Source organism: Indicator indicator, chromosome 1, assembly GCF_027791375.1.
Source record: "Indicator indicator isolate 239-I01 chromosome 1, UM_Iind_1.1, whole genome shotgun sequence".
In the NCBI taxonomy this organism is placed as follows: Eukaryota; Metazoa; Chordata; class Aves; order Piciformes; family Indicatoridae; genus Indicator; species Indicator indicator.
This window is the reverse complement of record NC_072010.1, coordinates 33,889,548-33,907,750: the sequence shown is the minus strand read 5'-3', so window position 1 is coordinate 33,907,750 and position 18,203 is coordinate 33,889,548. Positions and strand designations below refer to the sequence as shown.

The 18,203-nt window shown below is 43.8% G+C and overlaps 1 protein-coding gene across 1 annotated transcript in view; it reads left to right on the top strand.

The window, feature by feature from the left end:
* The first annotated feature begins 561 nt into the window (after window positions 1–561).
* The window catches only part of DGKH (diacylglycerol kinase eta), a 170,279-nt gene continuing 152,637 nt past the window's right edge, over window positions 562–18,203 (top strand). Inside the window, exons 1-2 of the mRNA XM_054391362.1 lie at window positions 562–618; window positions 7,842–8,027. Of these exons, the coding sequence (XP_054247337.1) occupies window positions 562–618; window positions 7,842–8,027 (243 nt within the window). The remainder of the gene's footprint in view (window positions 619–7,841; window positions 8,028–18,203) is intronic.

Here is an 18,203-nt window from a genome sequence, read left to right as displayed (position 1 = left end):
GAGCGGCTCCCGGCCCACCGAGGGCGCTTCCCCCCGCCAGTGAGGAGCATCCTCGCCAGTCGGCCTCGCCGCCACTCCGACAGCCGAAGCGATTGTAAAACGGTTTATGCCCAAGGCGATTTGCCCATAATCCGTTGGGCTTCCCAGGGCGGGGAGCGGGGGCAGGCGGGTGTGCGCGGTGCCCGGGGAGCCCCCGGAGCGGTGCCACGGGCGGGTAGGGGGCGGCGGGGGCGGGCTCCGCGCCGTGCACCGGAGGACACGGCGGCGGTGATGATGTGAGCGGCGCGGCAGCTGCAGACCGGCTCCCTCGGGAACCGGGGCTGAGCCCGGTGGCCGTGGGAGGGAGAGAAGCCGGGCGGGGAAGGGAGGAGGGGGCCTGGCCGGGGCCGGGGGAGAAAAAGGGAGGAGCGGGGCCGGGGCTGGGGGGGAAGGAAGAGCGGCGCCGGGGAAGCGCTGCCGGCTGGAGGAACGGTAGCAGCGGGAGAGAGCGCAGCCCGCTGTAAACTGCTCCGCTGTCCGTCGGCGCTCTCCCCGCGGAGGTAGGCGACCTGCTGCGGGGTGATGGAGAAGCATGGGTACCCCTCCTATAGCGCCCGCAGCCCCGCCTGGGAGGAACTGGTAGGTACATGCGTGCCTTGCCATTGCACGGGCATTTCCTACCCTTTTTCCTGCCTGTATTGTTCAGCTGGGGGGTCGGGCTCTCATCCTTATCGGTGCTCACCCTACCCCTCCCCTTCCCATCTATCGAACCCGCTCCGTGGCAGATCCCGATTGCCGGCTCTCGTCCCCTTCCCGCGAACAGCCGGGGGTGGGAGCCTTTCTCCCCTGCCGTGTCCGGCCATTTGCTGTCAAGCTCGTCCCTCTGGGGGACAGGGAGTTCTTGCCCTTTCTGCTCTTCACTGCCCGGGTAGAAAGCCTGGGATTAGCACCGAGAGCCTTGCCTCCAACTTTGCCGAGGGAGGGGGCGGGAGGATTGGATGTTGACACCGTTAAATACCTTCTCTTAGCACAGCAGGAGCAACGTGTCCAGCGCTGGGAAGCAGTTTCTAGAAAGAGACACTCTTTTGTTGTTATATTTTTCCTTCTTCTGTAGCCAGGCTGGGAATCGGTCCCATTGTGGCAGGAAAGCCGAGGCTGGGGTACCCTGCTGCCACTCTGTTTTGTGGGGTGAGGAGAAAGTGCGTGCCTTTCGGGTCCAACAAAGGGAGGCGAGTACCCAAACTGGCTAGGAGGAAAGCTGTGGAACGGTGTTTTTGTGATTTGTTTAAGAACCTCAGAGACCCTCCTTCCAACTGAAGGAAATCATGTCACCGGCATCCTCAGCAGGCGATAAAATCAGATTTCCCTTTTCAGGGCCATCTGGTCCCACTCTCGGGCTTTTCTCCATTGTGCACACACACATCAGGCAGGGAGGGCTAAAAATAGGCTTTGGGTAGCTGCATGGGAGATTTCAGGCTGTCTGAGAGGTCAAGGCTAGGCTGTCTCTGGCCCTGAACTTGTTGAGGCGATGCGAAGCATGGACCCACGCTACTGCCAAGCTCCCCTTTAGATGACAGTACCATGTTTTGCTAAGGCGTTCTGCTGGTCCTGGTAAATACTGTAAATACAGTTTTAAAGAACTGCCAGAGGAGAGCCACACTTTGCCTGGCTCAGCATACTTGCTCTCAGGAAAGCAGCAGCCCAGCTTTGAAGATACCCACATGAAACTTAAGTTCACCGCTTTTTGTGTTAGAATTTATAGCCCTCCCAAATACATTTTACTAGCTTCATTTTTGTCGTGAAGTTGAACATCCCCCTTCACTGCCCTCTGCAGTCCTTAAGCCTTGAAGCTGCTGCTGTAGATGCAGCTGTGATAGGGAAAACAGCTGTATGTGTGTTCCGGTAACATGGAGCTGACACTGAAAGGATAAGGCAAGAAAAACCCGAGATTTTTGCCTGAAGAGATGAGGACATCGTGGGAGGAAGGTGGCAAAGCTGATTCCTGCGAATGTGTTATCCTATTGAACAGTGACATTTAAATTGGCTGCCGTCACCCGAAACTCAGCTGAAAGTCGGGAGGTGGATGGATTGCAGTCCCTCAACTTGGAAATGTAGAGTCCTCGTTGAAGCATCCAAATCGGTTTCCTTCTGTGTGCAAGGATCAGATAAACATGGAAAAACAAGGAGCAGGGTTTTTTTTTCCCTCCCTCCAGTTTCCCCTCCCCCAGTAAGGGCCAGGATATGGGTCATGTTTATCGTTTCATTGCTGCATTTGTTACAGAGTACCTTCATGAATGCAGTTTTAAGGTTAACCACTATGCTGATTTCCTTTACACGACTATAATTTCAGCTAAACTACTCAATCCTTTACCTGGTAACCTGCTGTAAAATACACAGTCTTTGTGGCAAAAGCCACGTTGTTCTTCTTCATATCTGTTTGTAAACAGCCCTTTTATTTTAATGGGGCCAAAGAGTGGTTTAGGTGAAGAACTGCATGAAGGGGGAAAAAAGTGCACAGACTTCTCCCTTGTTCTCAAAACACACACACAAAAAAAAGTGCCCAGACTGCTGCCTCACTCTCAAAACACAGAAAAAGAGCAGCGGAAGACGAGAAACTAATTATTGCAGGTTTTGAATCCGTGCAAGTTAATCATCTATGCAAATTGTCAGAAGTCATTGGGAAGTGCTGTTTCTATATCTGTTTTGAGAAATAAGTGGTGGACATCAAGCGGAGTCACAACTCCTTTGCTTATCAGGGTTGAACTTTTGTGTACATGCAATGTCAAAATTCTATCAAACCCTCTTCTGAATTCATAGCTCAATTCCAAATGGAAAACCTCTTCCACACTCTACTAAGAGTTGCATTAGACCCTCCAGAATGGAGCTAAATAGAAGTGACAGAAAATGTAATGCTCATCTTGCCTTTTCTCAAGAGAGATTCAGGGGCTTTGTACTCAATATATATATATGTCTTACAGAATTCTGTATTTGACTTTGATATTTCATATGAGACCTGATTATTGACTTTATCTTTCCCCTGAAATGCACAGATAGGTCTTAGAATTTTTGAAAAGCAATCCTTATTTTGATGATCTCTACTGGTTTACACCTTTTTGCTCTGAAGCATTTAACACATCTCTAACTTACAGGTTACTGGATTGCCTCAGTTACACTTGAAATAGTCACGTGTGATATAGTTAACAGTGGTATGCATACATTTTGCTGTATTTTGGCTTCCCCTTTGGTAAGTAAGGAAGCCAAGAAAGAATAACAATGCTAATTTGCTTTGCAGAAGAAGTTGAGGCAGGCAGAATTTAAATTAATTTGCTCAGTGTGGGGAGCCCAGCTAAAAACTGTATTTATGACTAACTACCAAAATTATGAAATATTGAATAAAATATTTTAAATATGATGAATAAGGAATTGTTAACCTGACACATATAATGCCATTAATCCAGATCCCTTCAGAACAACTTTTTGAGGTGAAGGAAAAAGAACCCACAGTATTACTCTTCAGTTTATAGATGCCAAAATAGCCTAGAGAAAAAGAGGAAAATATGCTCGTTATGAAGGGAATTAGTATTAGAGCTGGAATAATTTATGTTCTAAGACTCAAATAATGCATTAATCTCCATTATAAGCAATAATCTCCAGCATAGCTGGAGTGTATGTGTATTTGGATTTTTTTCTACATTGCACTTGCATTTTAGTGACACATATTCGATTACTGGGATTGGATGTGGTCGAGTTAAAATGTTCTCACAGTGCATCCATGTACCCAGCACTTCAAGATTCTTCGAATATAAAGGGCAGATCATGAGCTGATTTTGGTCGCCATAGCACAAACGATGTCAGTGGAGCTGTTTTTATCAGTTGAGCATCTCCTTTTAAATGCCAACCTTTCTTTATGCTTTTTACCAGTATTCTGTGGCTTAAGCCATGAAATCTAAGGCAATTACTAAGAAGCGTACACCTGAGTATGTTAAATGAAAGACACAGCTTATGTAAATATTGTGGTTTTAATGGCTGAATATAGCCCCGTATTCTTCAAGAGCCTGACTCGCAGCAGTCTCGTAGTACCATTTGTACCGGTGTTCACAGCCGTATTCACTGAGCTAAAATGTGCTGTTCAGTATTTCTCATACTGAGTCTGATATTGATCACCTGGGAGAATTTCAGCTGTGAGATGAAGGAACGGAAGTCAAGTTGGTAGTCCTTACTGAGGCAAAATTTCATGGTTGTCTTAGGCAGCTTTACCTGGAACTGGATCCTAATTATCTATTAATGCCTCTGAAAAGAACAAGTGGAAACAGTGAAATCTATAAAGCTGTCTTTGTACATGTACAATGTATACATTTGTAGAAACAACTTTTTATGCTGATGTGAACGAGTAACTCGGGTACTTTCGACAATGCTTAACAGTTGCTTGGTTTCCACATTTTGAAGCACTCTAGGTGACAGGATTGTAGAGCCTGTAATTTCATGGACTGCACTACATGCTTTGCAGAAACCATATTCTCATTGCACTGTACTTGTGGGACACTTCCTGTCATTTGCAGATTTAGGTTATTACTATTAAAATCTTCACATCAGGTAACCTGAGAGAACACCCCTAGTAATTGTTTGTCATAGCACTCTGAAGTTTATCAAGATATGATGAAAGAGACTTGCTTGGAAGTGAAAGGCTGGTGCATTGTGTTCTTTTATCTCAGTTTTTGCATTTGGGCAGCCAGGAGAGAGAAAGATCACAACATAGCCCCTGCAAGGACACATGATGCCCTTTGCACAGTGCAGAAAGTATGCAGAAGCTACCGTTGATAGTTAAGCTCTGAAAGTGAACAGAAGATGAAGAACTGTATTTATTGCCCGTTTCACCTACAGATAGGCTTTTACCAGCTTTTATGTATTTGAGATGAAATGTAATGAAAAAAATCTGAGATGGCTATGCAGATGCCTAAGGAGATCTCCAGCTCTTCTGCTGAAATTTTAATAGCCATTGTATGTCACAGGAGCTGTTATATTTAAATCCCAAATTATTGTTACTATTTTTCCATCTAATAATGATGAAGCAATGTATTTACATCCATTGCTAAATGGACATGTCTTATAAAATTCAAGTTTTTAAATTAATATAACCAATTGTGAAAGTAGTTTGAAAACTAATCAGATTAGTGGTTTGCTCTGGAAGATACTGATGCCGTGCATTTATTACTCCAGAACTCCACTGGAAGGCTGTATTTCTGAAATACACTTTAACCACTACTGGTTTTAGGATCAAGGTCTAAATATGTGAAGAACAATTAACTAAGTGATATTTTATTTAAAAAAACCCCAACACCTGAAACCCAAAAGGTGCAAAACTTAGGATCATGAATAGAGCTGACTTCACGATTTCCCTGAGTTCAAATGTCCTAGTACCAAATTACACATTTGAGTAATATGCTGTCTTTGTGTGCCTTTCCCCCTCACGGTCTCATCTCTCCTTGCAACTGAATTTGGAAAGGTTTTCTCTCTGGGTGAAATGTATACTTGTAAACAGTTTTGCATGTAACTTCATGCAAGACCCTAGTCCTGTGATATAAATACCATAGCAGTTACATGCAGTGTATTTCGAATGCTTTTTTAGTACGGGAACAAATTTAATAGAAACTCTTGTTCAGATAGCGCTGTTTAATTTGGTTGAATTAAACAGAGTTAGTCAGTCTTGCTGGTGTTCTCTTAGCACTAAGACATTCCTCAAATCACAGTCACATTTACAAGCAACACATGCTACCATGAATTAACAAACTCTGTCTTCTTGTCCTTTTGCAAGGTTCAGTTGTTGTTTACCTTCAGAAGACTAAAGGAATTGCAGTGAGATGTGTTCTGGCATAATTTACTATTCCTGAAATAAAGGCAAAGAAGGGGAAGGAAGGAGGGTGGAAAGAACAAGTGTCCATAAACATTGCTCTTAACCTATCTTTCTTCCTAGCTATGCCATAAATTAATTCACTGAGAGCAGTACATACTTGAGCTTGCCCAAGTTTGATCCTGTGTTTTTGAAAAAGAACTCCCTCTCTGGTGAAGAGAGAGGCAAGACAGAATCACCCCTTAGTTTCACAACTGGCCTGGAAAGAAAAGGGACTATATGAAAACTTCAATTACTTTGAGATGTGGCATTAATGGTAGGATGTAGACCCTACTGTAATTCTAGTAGGGAGTGCAGGGAATATGATCAAAATTCCTTTAAAATATAATTTAACAGATTATTTTGATAATCCAACTTTGGACTTTTTTTCTAATACAGCTTAATACAAGTGAGGGTAGTAGAATTACATTTGAAGTACCTGATGCAGTAACACAGAACTAAGACACAAGACCTGCAAGGCTTCATAGAAATATTTGATTTCCCTTACTATGAATAAAAGTCCCAATAAAAGAAATGGGATAGTCTGGATTATATTAAGATTGTGGCAAGGTGTCTGCACTGTAGGGTAGGTTGTATGCTGTGGGTTTGGTTTCGTTTCTCATTAACTGCTTTGTATTTAGGTACTGTGGTATTATTAGTGCATTAAGGGATGTCAGTTCCCATTCTAGAAATATGAATAGAATTGTGGGAATGTGGAAGCCACAAGTATTGATGGCTTTCTCATGTTTAATCTGGTCCATGCAGCTAAGAGTTGTGTGTTTTATTTAGTATTGCTGTGACTTAAATGCTTATTTTGAACACTGACTACATACAAGCCACAATAATTTTGAAGTCCCACAATTCAGAACATGTGGTGACATTTTGAGAATGTGTGAGCTGCCAGATCTGAGATTAAAAGGGAAAACTGACCCTTTCTTTCACCAAAAGCAAAAGCTCATCTTTTACAAAGACAAAAATGAACAGAATAATAATAATAAAAAACCAAAAACAAACCCTACTGGAAATCAGTGTATGCATTTGCCTAAATTGTCCAGTGCTTTGATGCTGAAGGATACCACAAGACTCACTACTTGGAGAGGCACAGGTAGGAACCCAGTGCATTAGATGCTGTTCATTCAGTTCCCAAAAAGCACCCCGTGCTCCCAAGGGAAACACCCACCATCCTCATCCGTGGTGGGGCAGTACGTGGGAAGGCCACCCATACTCAGAGCCGGGGGGTTTCGCTGTGCTTGCCTGAGACATTTAGGACATGGCTTTCTACCTCCCACCGTCCGCCACCAGCTTTTGGGAACCGCGCGGCGTTGTGTAATGAGGGGTGCGAACGGAACGTGCTCAGGTACCAGAGGGCCGCTCTCAGCCTCTGCCTTGTCAACTTCCCGAACCTCGCTGGCCTATGTTCGCGCGGGGACGCCCGGGAAAGCCTTGGCAGGTGCTAGACGCGCCGGGGGTCCTCCACCGCCTGCCTTCGCCTCTTTCGCCCCTTGGACTCGCCCAACTGCTCCAGCTCTCACCTGCGGCGCGGCTTTCTCCGCCCCGACCCATCCAGGCCGACAGCGGAGCCACTCGGCGCCCCCTGGCGCCGGCCCTCGCTCTCAGCGGCTTCTTGGCGGCCGGGGCGCAGGGGGCCGGGCCCGAGCTCGTCCGCCCCGGCTCCGCCCGCTGGAGGGTGTCGGCGCTGCGGCCCCCTGCGAGCAGGGAGCGGCGATCTCCGTAGTCGGGCCAGGCGGGCTCGGGGCCCATCTCTGTCAGAAGGGTCGGCGGAAGATGGCGGCTGGCCGTCCCGTTTCACTTCGCCAGCGCCCGGCTCCGTCCCCGCCGCCGCTGCCTCCGTCCCCTCCCCCCTGCACCGCCTCTTTCCCCACCCTCCCGCACCGCCTCCGCCTCCTCCTCCCTGGGGAGGGGAGCGGCAGCGGCTGCCCTGGCTGAGCCGGGCTCGTGTGCTCTCTCTCGGCAGGAGTCCGGGAAGATGGCCGGGGCCGAGTCGGGGATGAGCGGCGCTGGGATCCCGCAACAGCCCCAGCCCCAACCCCCGGCGGCGGTGGCGGGGCCGGCGGACGAGTCGTCGGACAGCGAGGGGGAGCACGAGGGCCCCCAGAAACTCATCCGGAAAGTGTCCACCTCGGGCCAGATCCGCAGCAAGGTAAGGGGGACAGAAGACGGCGAGCCGCGCTCCCTCCGGGGCAAGTTTCTCCATCCACATCCTGGAGCGGGGTCCAACCCGGAGCCGTGGGCGGCCGCTGCATCCCGTCCGCATCCCCGGGAGCGGCGGCACGGGGCGGGGGGGTTGTGTGTATGAGGCAGCCGTGCCTCTTCCTTCCTTCCCTCTCCCCTCCTTCCCTCTCTCCTCCTCCCCGTCCAGCTGTTGCGTCCACATCTGTCCCCGGCTGGCAGGAAGAGCCCCCCGGGGTGGCGGAGCTTTGCGGGGCGGGAGGGGATGCCGCTTGCCCCGGTGGCCGGCAGCCCCCCTGTCCTGCCTGGCGTCCGGGGTGTGGGGGGAAGCGGCGGGCTGCCTCCCTTCGGCTTCTCTTCCTCGCGGCGGGCACCGCTGCCGCGGGGATCACGCCCTGCCTCCCCACAGCGCGAGTGGGCTGCTTCAACGAGCTTTTGCTCGACAACTTTCCTTCCTCCCCTGTCGTCTTCACATCCCCCCCCCCCCACCCCCCGTCCCGGTGGGCCGCCGCCGTACCCTCCGCCGGAGCGGCAGGCAGCGGCGGCAGGAAACCCGGGGTGGTACATCGGTCTGAGTTGGGAGCGGGAGGAGAGCGAAGGAGGGAAACGCGATTTCCACCTTGAAAGGCACCCGTTGAGATAGAAGTAAACTTACACATTCTTGCTCGTGGGGCTGGATACGTTAAGCAGCTGTCCAAATTTCATGTTAATGCATTATTTTGGCTGACCTGAGCTGCCGAGGTCATCCTGGTGGAATTAACCTTTTGATGAGTGGTGGTGTATTTACATCACATTTTTTCCTGTAAAATGAACTTAAGTAAGCATGTGTATAAAAGGTATAAAAATAATGAGATCCACTTATTTTCTGTGTAGAGGGATCCTATGATTTTTTAGGAAGCATGGCCCACATTCAGTGATGGGTTCTGTATAGAACCCCATTTGGGAGAGCTGGTGGGTGCAGTGACATCAAGGTCAGAATTTCTGTTGTAAGCATCTGGTTTGAGGGGCAAAGTGGCTCCGTGCAGGCCCAGACAGGTCATACTTAACGTTTTGATTTCTACACAGTAGATCATGTGGTGGTGTTTCCTCTACAGAGCACCCATTAAAGTTAGAAAGGTGCTGTTTGTGGAGTCCTGTCAGACTGGTGCTGTCCTTCCCTGGAGTCACCACTTCACGCACTACATCCAAAAGGCAGCCACGTTTAAACAGGGAGCACTGACTGGTAAAGAGTAGCGTTATCCCACTCCGTCAGGTTGAAAGCAATTTTTTCCCTGAAACCTCCTAACCGCAGTGTAGCATCTCATTTTATTGCTAAATGTTAATTTTGCATTTGCCGTTGTTAAGCCTGCCTGAAGGGTGGGTTACGTACAGTAAACAGTATGCAACTATTGCATCGTGTTGAGAATATGGTCCTATACAAAGTTTCATCTCTACACCACTTTGTGTGGCAGACTTCAAAATGTTTAAAAATGATGAAACATGGCATTTTATTAGCTGTGGGGATGTTAAGTGTGTTTGCGGGTTTGCTCTCACAGAGGTTGATACTTGTGTAAGGAAAATATGTGGATTATGAATGTTACTGAAACAAGTTTGTGAGCATGAATTCTCAGCCAGTTCTTGCCAGCTGTCACAGGTTGGTGGGATATTCTGTATCTGAGAGTTGTGAATGAATGCAAAGCTGGGATTGCCTGAAGTTCTAAGACAGCTCTACAAGTGATGCTTTCGTGTATCTTAGTTTGCATCTCAGTTCTATTTCTGTGAATCAGATATGTATAGGAAAAACTGACTGCTGACATAATTGGAGTCATAAAATGTTGCTTTACTGGTTGCCATTTACAATAATATGCAACCCTGAATATAAACATTTTTCTTTCTGTTTAATTAAAAGTGATATATCTTTGTTAAAGATGAGCCCCATGCTAAATAATTCAGTAGCACTTTATTTTATAACTTGCAATGCATTATTTAAAAGTAGCTATATTTAGACAGACAACTCCCATTTAGTCAAGGGTGGTGTATGTTTGCCGTTGTAGTAGTTGGTGATCAGTGGTTACATGAAACCACTAGAGCAAGGAACATCAGGGAGCTGCTCTTTTACTCAGCTTGTCCCTTTCATTCAAATTAGATTTGTTAAGCTTCACTTACTTGGTGAATGTGTTTGTATGCTAAGGTTTTAATTAAATGGATTGGATTTGTCTTACAGCTAATAATAGACTTTTAAAAGAACCCTAAACATGTATATACATTTATCATTGATGCTTGTGGGCTGTTTAATCCTGTGCTATTTTTCTCTGGATGTTGCTTCTATACTTATTTGAAGCATTTCAGCAACGTGGTGTTGATTCCTTAGCTCAGAACTATACCAGAAAGTCTCTGCTGGTAATTGTTTTTATTTTACTTAAGGAAGATGTTATTTTTAGATGTTTTGATACAGTTGATAATTTGTGAAAGCTACCATATGGCAGCACTTTACAGATAGAATCATTCAGGAGTGGATTTTTTTAACGTGTGTATAATAAGATTTAGCAAATGTATATATAAGAGCAAACCCCTCTTGCGAGCACAAACATAGGTCTAAAGATTTCTAACACCTGTAGTGCTGAAAGGGAGCTTTTAAGCTTTGCTCTCTTCCTAAATAAAAACAATTAAATATTTGTCCAAGGGCAGCAGGGGGTGAAAACCAAAATGTGGAGCTAAAAAAAAAAAAAAGAAGAATGCTATATTGGCAGATGTAATTACACTGGAGTTCATTGCTTGTTTGTGATATGCTAATCTTATGCTCACAGTTCTGCTTAGAAGTCTTGTCCGGTTTTACCATGGCTTGCCCACATTGAATAACAACTTCCTTTGCAAACTGCTCGTTTGTTTTCAGTGGAACTACTTTTGTAGTGAATCGCTGTGAGAAACAGATGAGTGACAGAGCTGGACATTGATGTAACTTCTATTATGGCTGTATTTTTAACTTATGCATATGTATTCCTCACATTTTTCAGAGAACTTTAAAGGCATGTCTGTGTAAAAATGTGGCCATTATTAATTTCCCCAAACAGAAAACTTGAAGATCAACATATTTTGGTGTCTGCAAACCTTAGAACAAGTTGGGGTGCAAAGGACTAAACTATTTTTTGAGCCAAAATCCTTGTTTGTGCAGGAGCTGTTTGCACAAGCCCTGTACTTGGTTACAGAGTGACATTGTATTAGTAGACATCTTTACAGGAGTCAGGAACAAAATTAATTAGCACTTGTCTGAGATTAAAGCTAGCATCATCCTGGGAGCTGTTCTATCTGTGGAGATTGTATGTGTTCCCCCGGTGAAATGCAAGGGAATGAACAGATGATAAGTAGCTTGTGAAGTTCAAGCAGTTTTGAGTCAAAATACCCAAGTGATAGCATTGAAACAATTCTTGACTTTGTAATGTCTACCCAGATCTCCCTCAAGTCTGGGAGACCTAAATATTTAGTACCTAAAAAAACTGTCTTCATGAAAAAGAAAACATTATTGAAACATACGTTTTGTTTTTGAGGACTTTGGAAACTGTAGTTAGACAATTTTGGTGTTATATTTGGGATTGAAGTAATGGAAGGTTCCCTGTGCATCTCCATTAAACCTGACTTCTTAAATTTTGAAGATGCTGGGTGAGATGGGTAGTGTCATTGTCTTCCTTAAATGAAACAGATTACTTCAGTTCTTGGGGCTACAGCCTGAAAATTCTGTCTGTCATCAGATGGTTTCTAATTTAAAATTATGGAATCATAGAATTGATTTGGTTGGAAAAATACCTCTACAATCATCAAGTCCGACCATCAACCTGGCACACCATGTCCTGAAGTGCCATTTCTACAAGGTTTGTGAACACTCCCAGGGATGGTGACTCCACCAGTTCCCTGGGCAGCTTGTTCCAATGCCTGACCACTCTTTCAGTAAAGAAATTTTTCCTAGTATCCAATATAAACCTCCCCAAGTGCAATTTGAGGCCATTTCCTCTTGCTAGTTGCTTGGGAGAAGACACCAACACCTTCCTCACTAAGACCTCCTTTCAGGTAGTTGTACAGAGCAGGAAGGTCTCCCCTCAGCCTGCTCTTATCCAGGCTCAACAACCCCAGTTTCCTCAGCCACTGTTCCTTTCTTTAACCACTGGAGTGCAAAGTATATTCTTTAAAACATTGTTTTGCTCTTTATCACTGGAACCTTTTGAGAAGAGAAGGTTCAAATTAGAGCTGGCAATTTTTAAGTTCTGCTTGTCTTGGGGATGAGCACAAGATTAATAAATGAAATAGTCCTTGGATACTGAGAAGGAGGGTCATCACATGAGCATAGTTTTAGTTCCTACTCTGTCTTGAGCACTCTGCTAAAAACTGGATATGAAGAATAGCACTTTCATTGCTGACCTGACTTCCAGTTTAATGGGTGCATGTGCAGTTAATAGGAAAGCTCTGCTGGATACATGTTTTGCTCTCAGATCTGTGATTAGGTATCTGGCTCGTGTTTATTTTTGGATGAAGCAGAAATTCTGGAGCCGAAAGTATAAATCAGGAAGTGCAAGAAAATATGGGGCATTGAGTGAAATAAATACCCTTGTAGCTGGGAGAATGCTTTCTTCCTCTCCTTCACCCCCAGTGGTTTTTATTAATAAGGAAATTGCTGTAACGTGGGAGATGTTCAGAAACACAAGTGTGTTGTAATTAGCGGAGATGATACAGTGTTGTTTAGTTAAATGGCAAGAGTTATTACTAGAATTATCTGAGGTCTTTATTTTTTTAAAGGTCCTAATTCATTATGGAGTAATAAAAGTAAATTAATTAAGTTCCCCATGGTGTTTTTATTGACCTTACTGGATAATATCAGCCATTTAGGAACTGAGGCTTCAAAAAGATTCTAACCTCTTCCATATGGTGACATTTGACAGTGCCAAGTCCCAGTAGTCACTTCCTGTTTGTTTCTGGTATACATTTCTCTCTGATTGCTGTAGCTTCTTAATTCACCTAAATGTAAAGCACTGTGATTGATTCTGGCCTTAGACTTCATGAATATAATTTGCAATGTAATCTACATTTTTGAACTTCAATAGTTCCAGATTTAATCAGGGAACATCATTTTTACACAGCAGAAGTTCTCAGGAAAATGTCATGGTAGCAGTGCTATTCCCTAAGTGGGATCCTTTATGTGCATTAGGGTTGTCTGAATGTGCAGAGCTTGAAAATGTGTTTTAATTTGCAATTTACTGTGCAGTAACATGTACAGTGTCGCTAAACTTTATTTTTGCATTTACACAGCAAGACACAGAACTTGAAGTGACCAAATGCATTATTAGCAGTCACCCTCAAATTCTTGGCACCTGGCAGCGCTCACGGAAAAGACTGATGGATGCTGCGGGATATTTATCTTCAGTATTTATATTTTATATAATTTGGATTAAATTGGTCGTACTGTATATCCATCTGTAGTAAAATGTTTCACCAGCTTTTTATCACAACTGTTGTGAAATCTGGCAAATTTGATTCCCTCACAGTGTCCTTGGGACTTCAGCCTCGATTTTGAAGTGAAATATTCAAAATCAGTTCATTGGTGTGTGTTCCTGACATGTGCAGACACACATATTTAGGCACAGAGTAATCTATTTAAGGTTTCATGTATGTGTAAAAAAAAATGCATTTTTTTAGCATGAAATGTAAGGGAAGTGGTGGAGTCACTGCCTGGAGTTGTTAAAAAATGTGTAGACATGGCACTTCAGGACATGGTGGTGTTAGGTTGATGGTTGAACTCGAGGATCTTAGAGGTCTTTTCCAACTGAAATGATCCTATGATGTGCAGGATTTGTTGCTTCTTATACTTGCTGTATCTCTACATAAGCTTTCAAAGAAGAGTCCATTAGTGGAAAATTTCAGCTAAGGACGTGATAGTTTGGGGAAGCTAAAAATGACTGAACATGCTATGCAGAAACCAGCAGGGTTAGAATGGAAAGAGTTACACTATTTAAGGCACAGTGGTCATTACCACTCCAGATTCTGACACATGTTTGTATAAAACTGAAATGAAATCTGCTAAGGCATTTTAGTGATGCATGTATTGGCAAAGCTTAAATTGCTAGCTGAGTATCAGAAAGGAGGAGCTTGCAACGTTTTTAAATACTTGCAAGCAGGTCTTCAAAGAAAATGTTGCTTTTGCTAGTTTCCTCCCCCTCCCCTACCCCTCCACCCCCAAAGAATCTTTAAAGGATTAGTGCTATTTTGTATTGAAAGATAACATGAATTATGCTTATGCACAGCTTCCCCTCCCCCCTTCCCCCCCAACAGCTGGTGAGCTTTGAATGTGAAAAAAGTCAAGATAATCACACTCTTACCTGTATTGTAAGAGATTTTGATTGTTTTGTTCCAGGGAGCTGGGTAATGCTTTTCTGCCAAAAAGATCAGGTGAAACACATTCAGCTGATTGTGTAGTTTAGAGAAAGAGAATTTCTGAGGTTTTCTAGGAAGCACGAGAAAAGACTGATTCAAGAATCAGTGATAACTGGGAATCCCTTTCTGAGATGCCTTATCTTGTGAACTTCATGTGCACATAGCAGCCATGCCAGAGCTCAAGAAAGGACTGTGCTATAGCTGGGTCTTTATCCATGTAAGGCCATATAGACATTTTGAATTGTTTCCAGCAGTTACATCAGAATCTGAGATGCAAGACTGCTATATGATTGCTGTATGACTACTGTATGACTTGCTGGACTAGCCAAGTTAGTTTGAATATCTGTAGCAGAATATGTAGAATTACAGTGATTTTTGTAATTGAAGTAGGGATCAAAAGAGTAGTTAGTCTGTCTGTCTGTCACAAAGCCTTTATCTGAGGGGAAGTATTGAATCCTCTTGGCTGGCTGAAGACAATAAAAGGCTGCTTAGACCAGTGTTCTTGCTCTGGAATGCTCCAAAAAGTTGTGTTTTTTTGTTTTTTTTTGTTTGTTTAAAAAAAACCAACACCAATGTTGCTCTTGTTTTGTTTGACCAACTATGCTTCTGTTAGGCCATCTGTAGAATAACATATCTAGTCTGGAGGAAGAAGGTACTGTGTGTTTTTGTGTGTGGATTGTATGAAGCTCAGAATACTGAGTTTTGGGCATAAAAGAATGATTCTGTAGTCATTCTGATGTTTTGGATGTTTTCCTCTGATAGGGATAATCAAGACATAGTTGAGTAGCTCACTTGAAGAGGAACCACGAGACTAGTATTCTGTTCTGGTTGGCTATTATGCTTCTTTTTTTTTTTTTTTTTTTTTTTAGTTATTTGTGACATAGGTGGATGTGTTGCTCTAAAGCTACTGACAGCGTAGCTAACTATGTTCATTTTTTCCTGTTTGATACTTTGGTTATGTGGACTTTGTCTTTTATGAAGAGTGAGAACCCCATTTCTTTCACCTTTTGATTTACCACCTTCTTATATTACAGTTTTATCCTTTCTATTCCTGCCTACAAAAACTAAACTGCATTATCTAAAATATTTTAAAAACCTAAGACCAGGCTACTAATTGCCAGCATGGTAACCACAGCTCTATTATAATGTGTTCAAACCATAACTCTCAAATTTGCCAGCAATGGAGGAAAAAAAAAAAAAAAAAGGGCAAGCTTAGCTTGGGGGCATCCATAACTTTCACCCTTTCACATCATCATAAAAAGAAACCTCATTCTTTCTTGATGTAAACACTGAATTTATCACAGCAAATAGGCTGAATGCTGACCTCAGATAAATATTATTTTGCTGATATACTAAAAATAAGACCACTGCATTGGATGCTCCTTAAAATTAAATAAGAGATTTATTCTAGTAAAACATTTAAGCACATACTGAAACACTTGTCCTGTACACTTTTAAATGATTAATTACTTCTTAAAATTAAGCCAGTGCTTAAGTGCTCACTGGATATGGGCCATAAAAAAAATTCATATGCTAAGTCAGAATGTAGTTGACTTACAACTTTTGCCGCATAGAAATTGTCCTGATATATTGCATAATTATGAGGAGGAGCAAATTATTTTCTTTTTTATTAATTTTTTTTTTCTTCCAGCTAAGTTTTTCATTTGACTGATGTTCCTGGTCAGGAATATTTCACCGCTTAGATACTGAAAGCATAGTAACAAAATCCCAAGTTGTATTCCTGGGAGAGTTAATGCTCTTGTAATGAATTCCGCAAGGTTTTGCACTTGATGACTATTTATTAGATGGGTGGTGTGAGATTTATGATCTAAACCATTCATTTCCTTGCCTTTAAATGTTTGGGGTTTGCAAATGGTGTGAGATCGCTCTACATTATTGTCACTTAGCAACCTTAATAGGGTTTCAAAGCTGAGTAGTAGTTTGTGGGTGGTGAGTCTCCCTGTGTATTTGCTGGCTGGGAAGCAACACAAGCCCCTCAGTGGGCAGCTGACAGGAGGATGTGTGTGCAGCCCATGACTGGGTCTTTCTAGATGTGCTTGCTTAGGAGAGCCGGCCATGCACGCGGTGTCATTTTGCACTTCTGGCATAGTTTCGTGCTGGGAAGATCTGCCGAGGTTTTTCATGCCTGTGGAGATTTAAGTGGATCTAAAGGGCTGTCATGCTGCTCTGGTCAGTTATGTCCTGTTGTGTGGTTGCTTAAATTTAGCAACTGAGTTTGACTGGCTTCAGTTTGACAGCTGGTAGTCCTTACTGCTCCAGTGGTGCTCCAGAGAGAGAGGGAGGACAGGGTCTTCTAAGCTCTTGGTGGTGTCTTGCTCTGGTTCAACTAAGGATGTCAGACAGGATCAGTGTGGCTTACCAGCAGTTCTGGCCACCTGTCGGGCAGAGTCTTCTTCCTTCCCTGTGCACAACGTTGATTGTGAGGATGGGCACGTAACTTCTGTGTTTGTTTCAATGCTCCCATAGAGACATCTTGCTTATTGTTCCCTCCCTCTTTTCCTGCCTGCTGCTGTCATGGTTTCTTCAGTAGTTCGGACAGTGAAAGGGTGACTTTCCTTTTCCTTTGAGCTTATGCCTCTGCAAGCATATCCCCAGTAATCCCCACAGAGGAACTGCCTGTCCTGGCTTTGCTGGGACAGAATTGCAGATGAGCAATGGGCTACAGGCCATTAACAGTTCTGAGTCAGCTGGGACAGCTGACCTGAGTTGGCTCACAAGTGTGTCCTAGACCATGAGCATCACAGTATAAAGGAGAAAGCTTGCTGTGGAGAAGGGAGCATCTTGCAAGAGCCTCCTGATTGGGCTTTGCTCCTTAGGACAGCTTTCTTGGATGTTATGACTACTGTGCTTTTGCTGAGTGTAGCTTTATATCTCTTGTATTGACACTGGTGGTCATTTGGCTATTTCATTTAATCCATTTTCATCTCAACCTGTGAGTCTTCTCTCCTTTTCCTGATTCCCTTCTTCTCCTGGGGAGGGGTCATCAGGTGATTACACTTTAGCCTCAGATAAAAGCTAAATGTAGATGCTGCCCAAGACCAAAAGTTTGTTGGGTGTGAGGTTTATGAGAGGATGCAGATCCATGTAGTTGCTCCTCTGGATAATTTCGCTCTGACCTACCTCTTCCTTCAGTAGTACTGATCAATCTTGGGAGCAGATGGTTCCCTGGGGAGCTATTGACTTGAAAACTAATGCTCCATTTTTGCCTTCCTTTCAGCTACTGTTTGTTGGTGGTGTTTTCTTGTTTGTTTTTGTTTTGTTTGTTTTGTGTGCATGTGTCCTGTTTTTGCCCTCTTCCCTCCCCTCGGGGAGCTTCTCTGAAGTAACTTCATGGACAAACACTGGTTGGCCTCAGTTTCAGAGGTCTGTTAAAGTGAAAAACGTAATATGGGTTTGTGAGTCAAGGATCTCATCATTGAAAGAGTATAGTACTGTTGACAGTGTAGATGCCATTTCTATTGTATATTGATATATTTATAGTACATGGATTTTGCCTGGGAAGAATGCTGAGAGGATGCAGGTCTGCAATGGTGAGCTAGTATGAGTGTGAAATAAAGAGCTAATGTTTCTAGTTAAATCTTAGCTTATAAGGAAAGAAAAAAAAATTATCATTTACAGAGCTGCTTACTACAGACAAAATAAACAGGAGTAATTTTTCAGAGATGTCTGACTGATGCTGTAAAGCTTGTTTTTTCCTTTCCCCTGAGTGGGGGAACTTAAGTCAACTTTG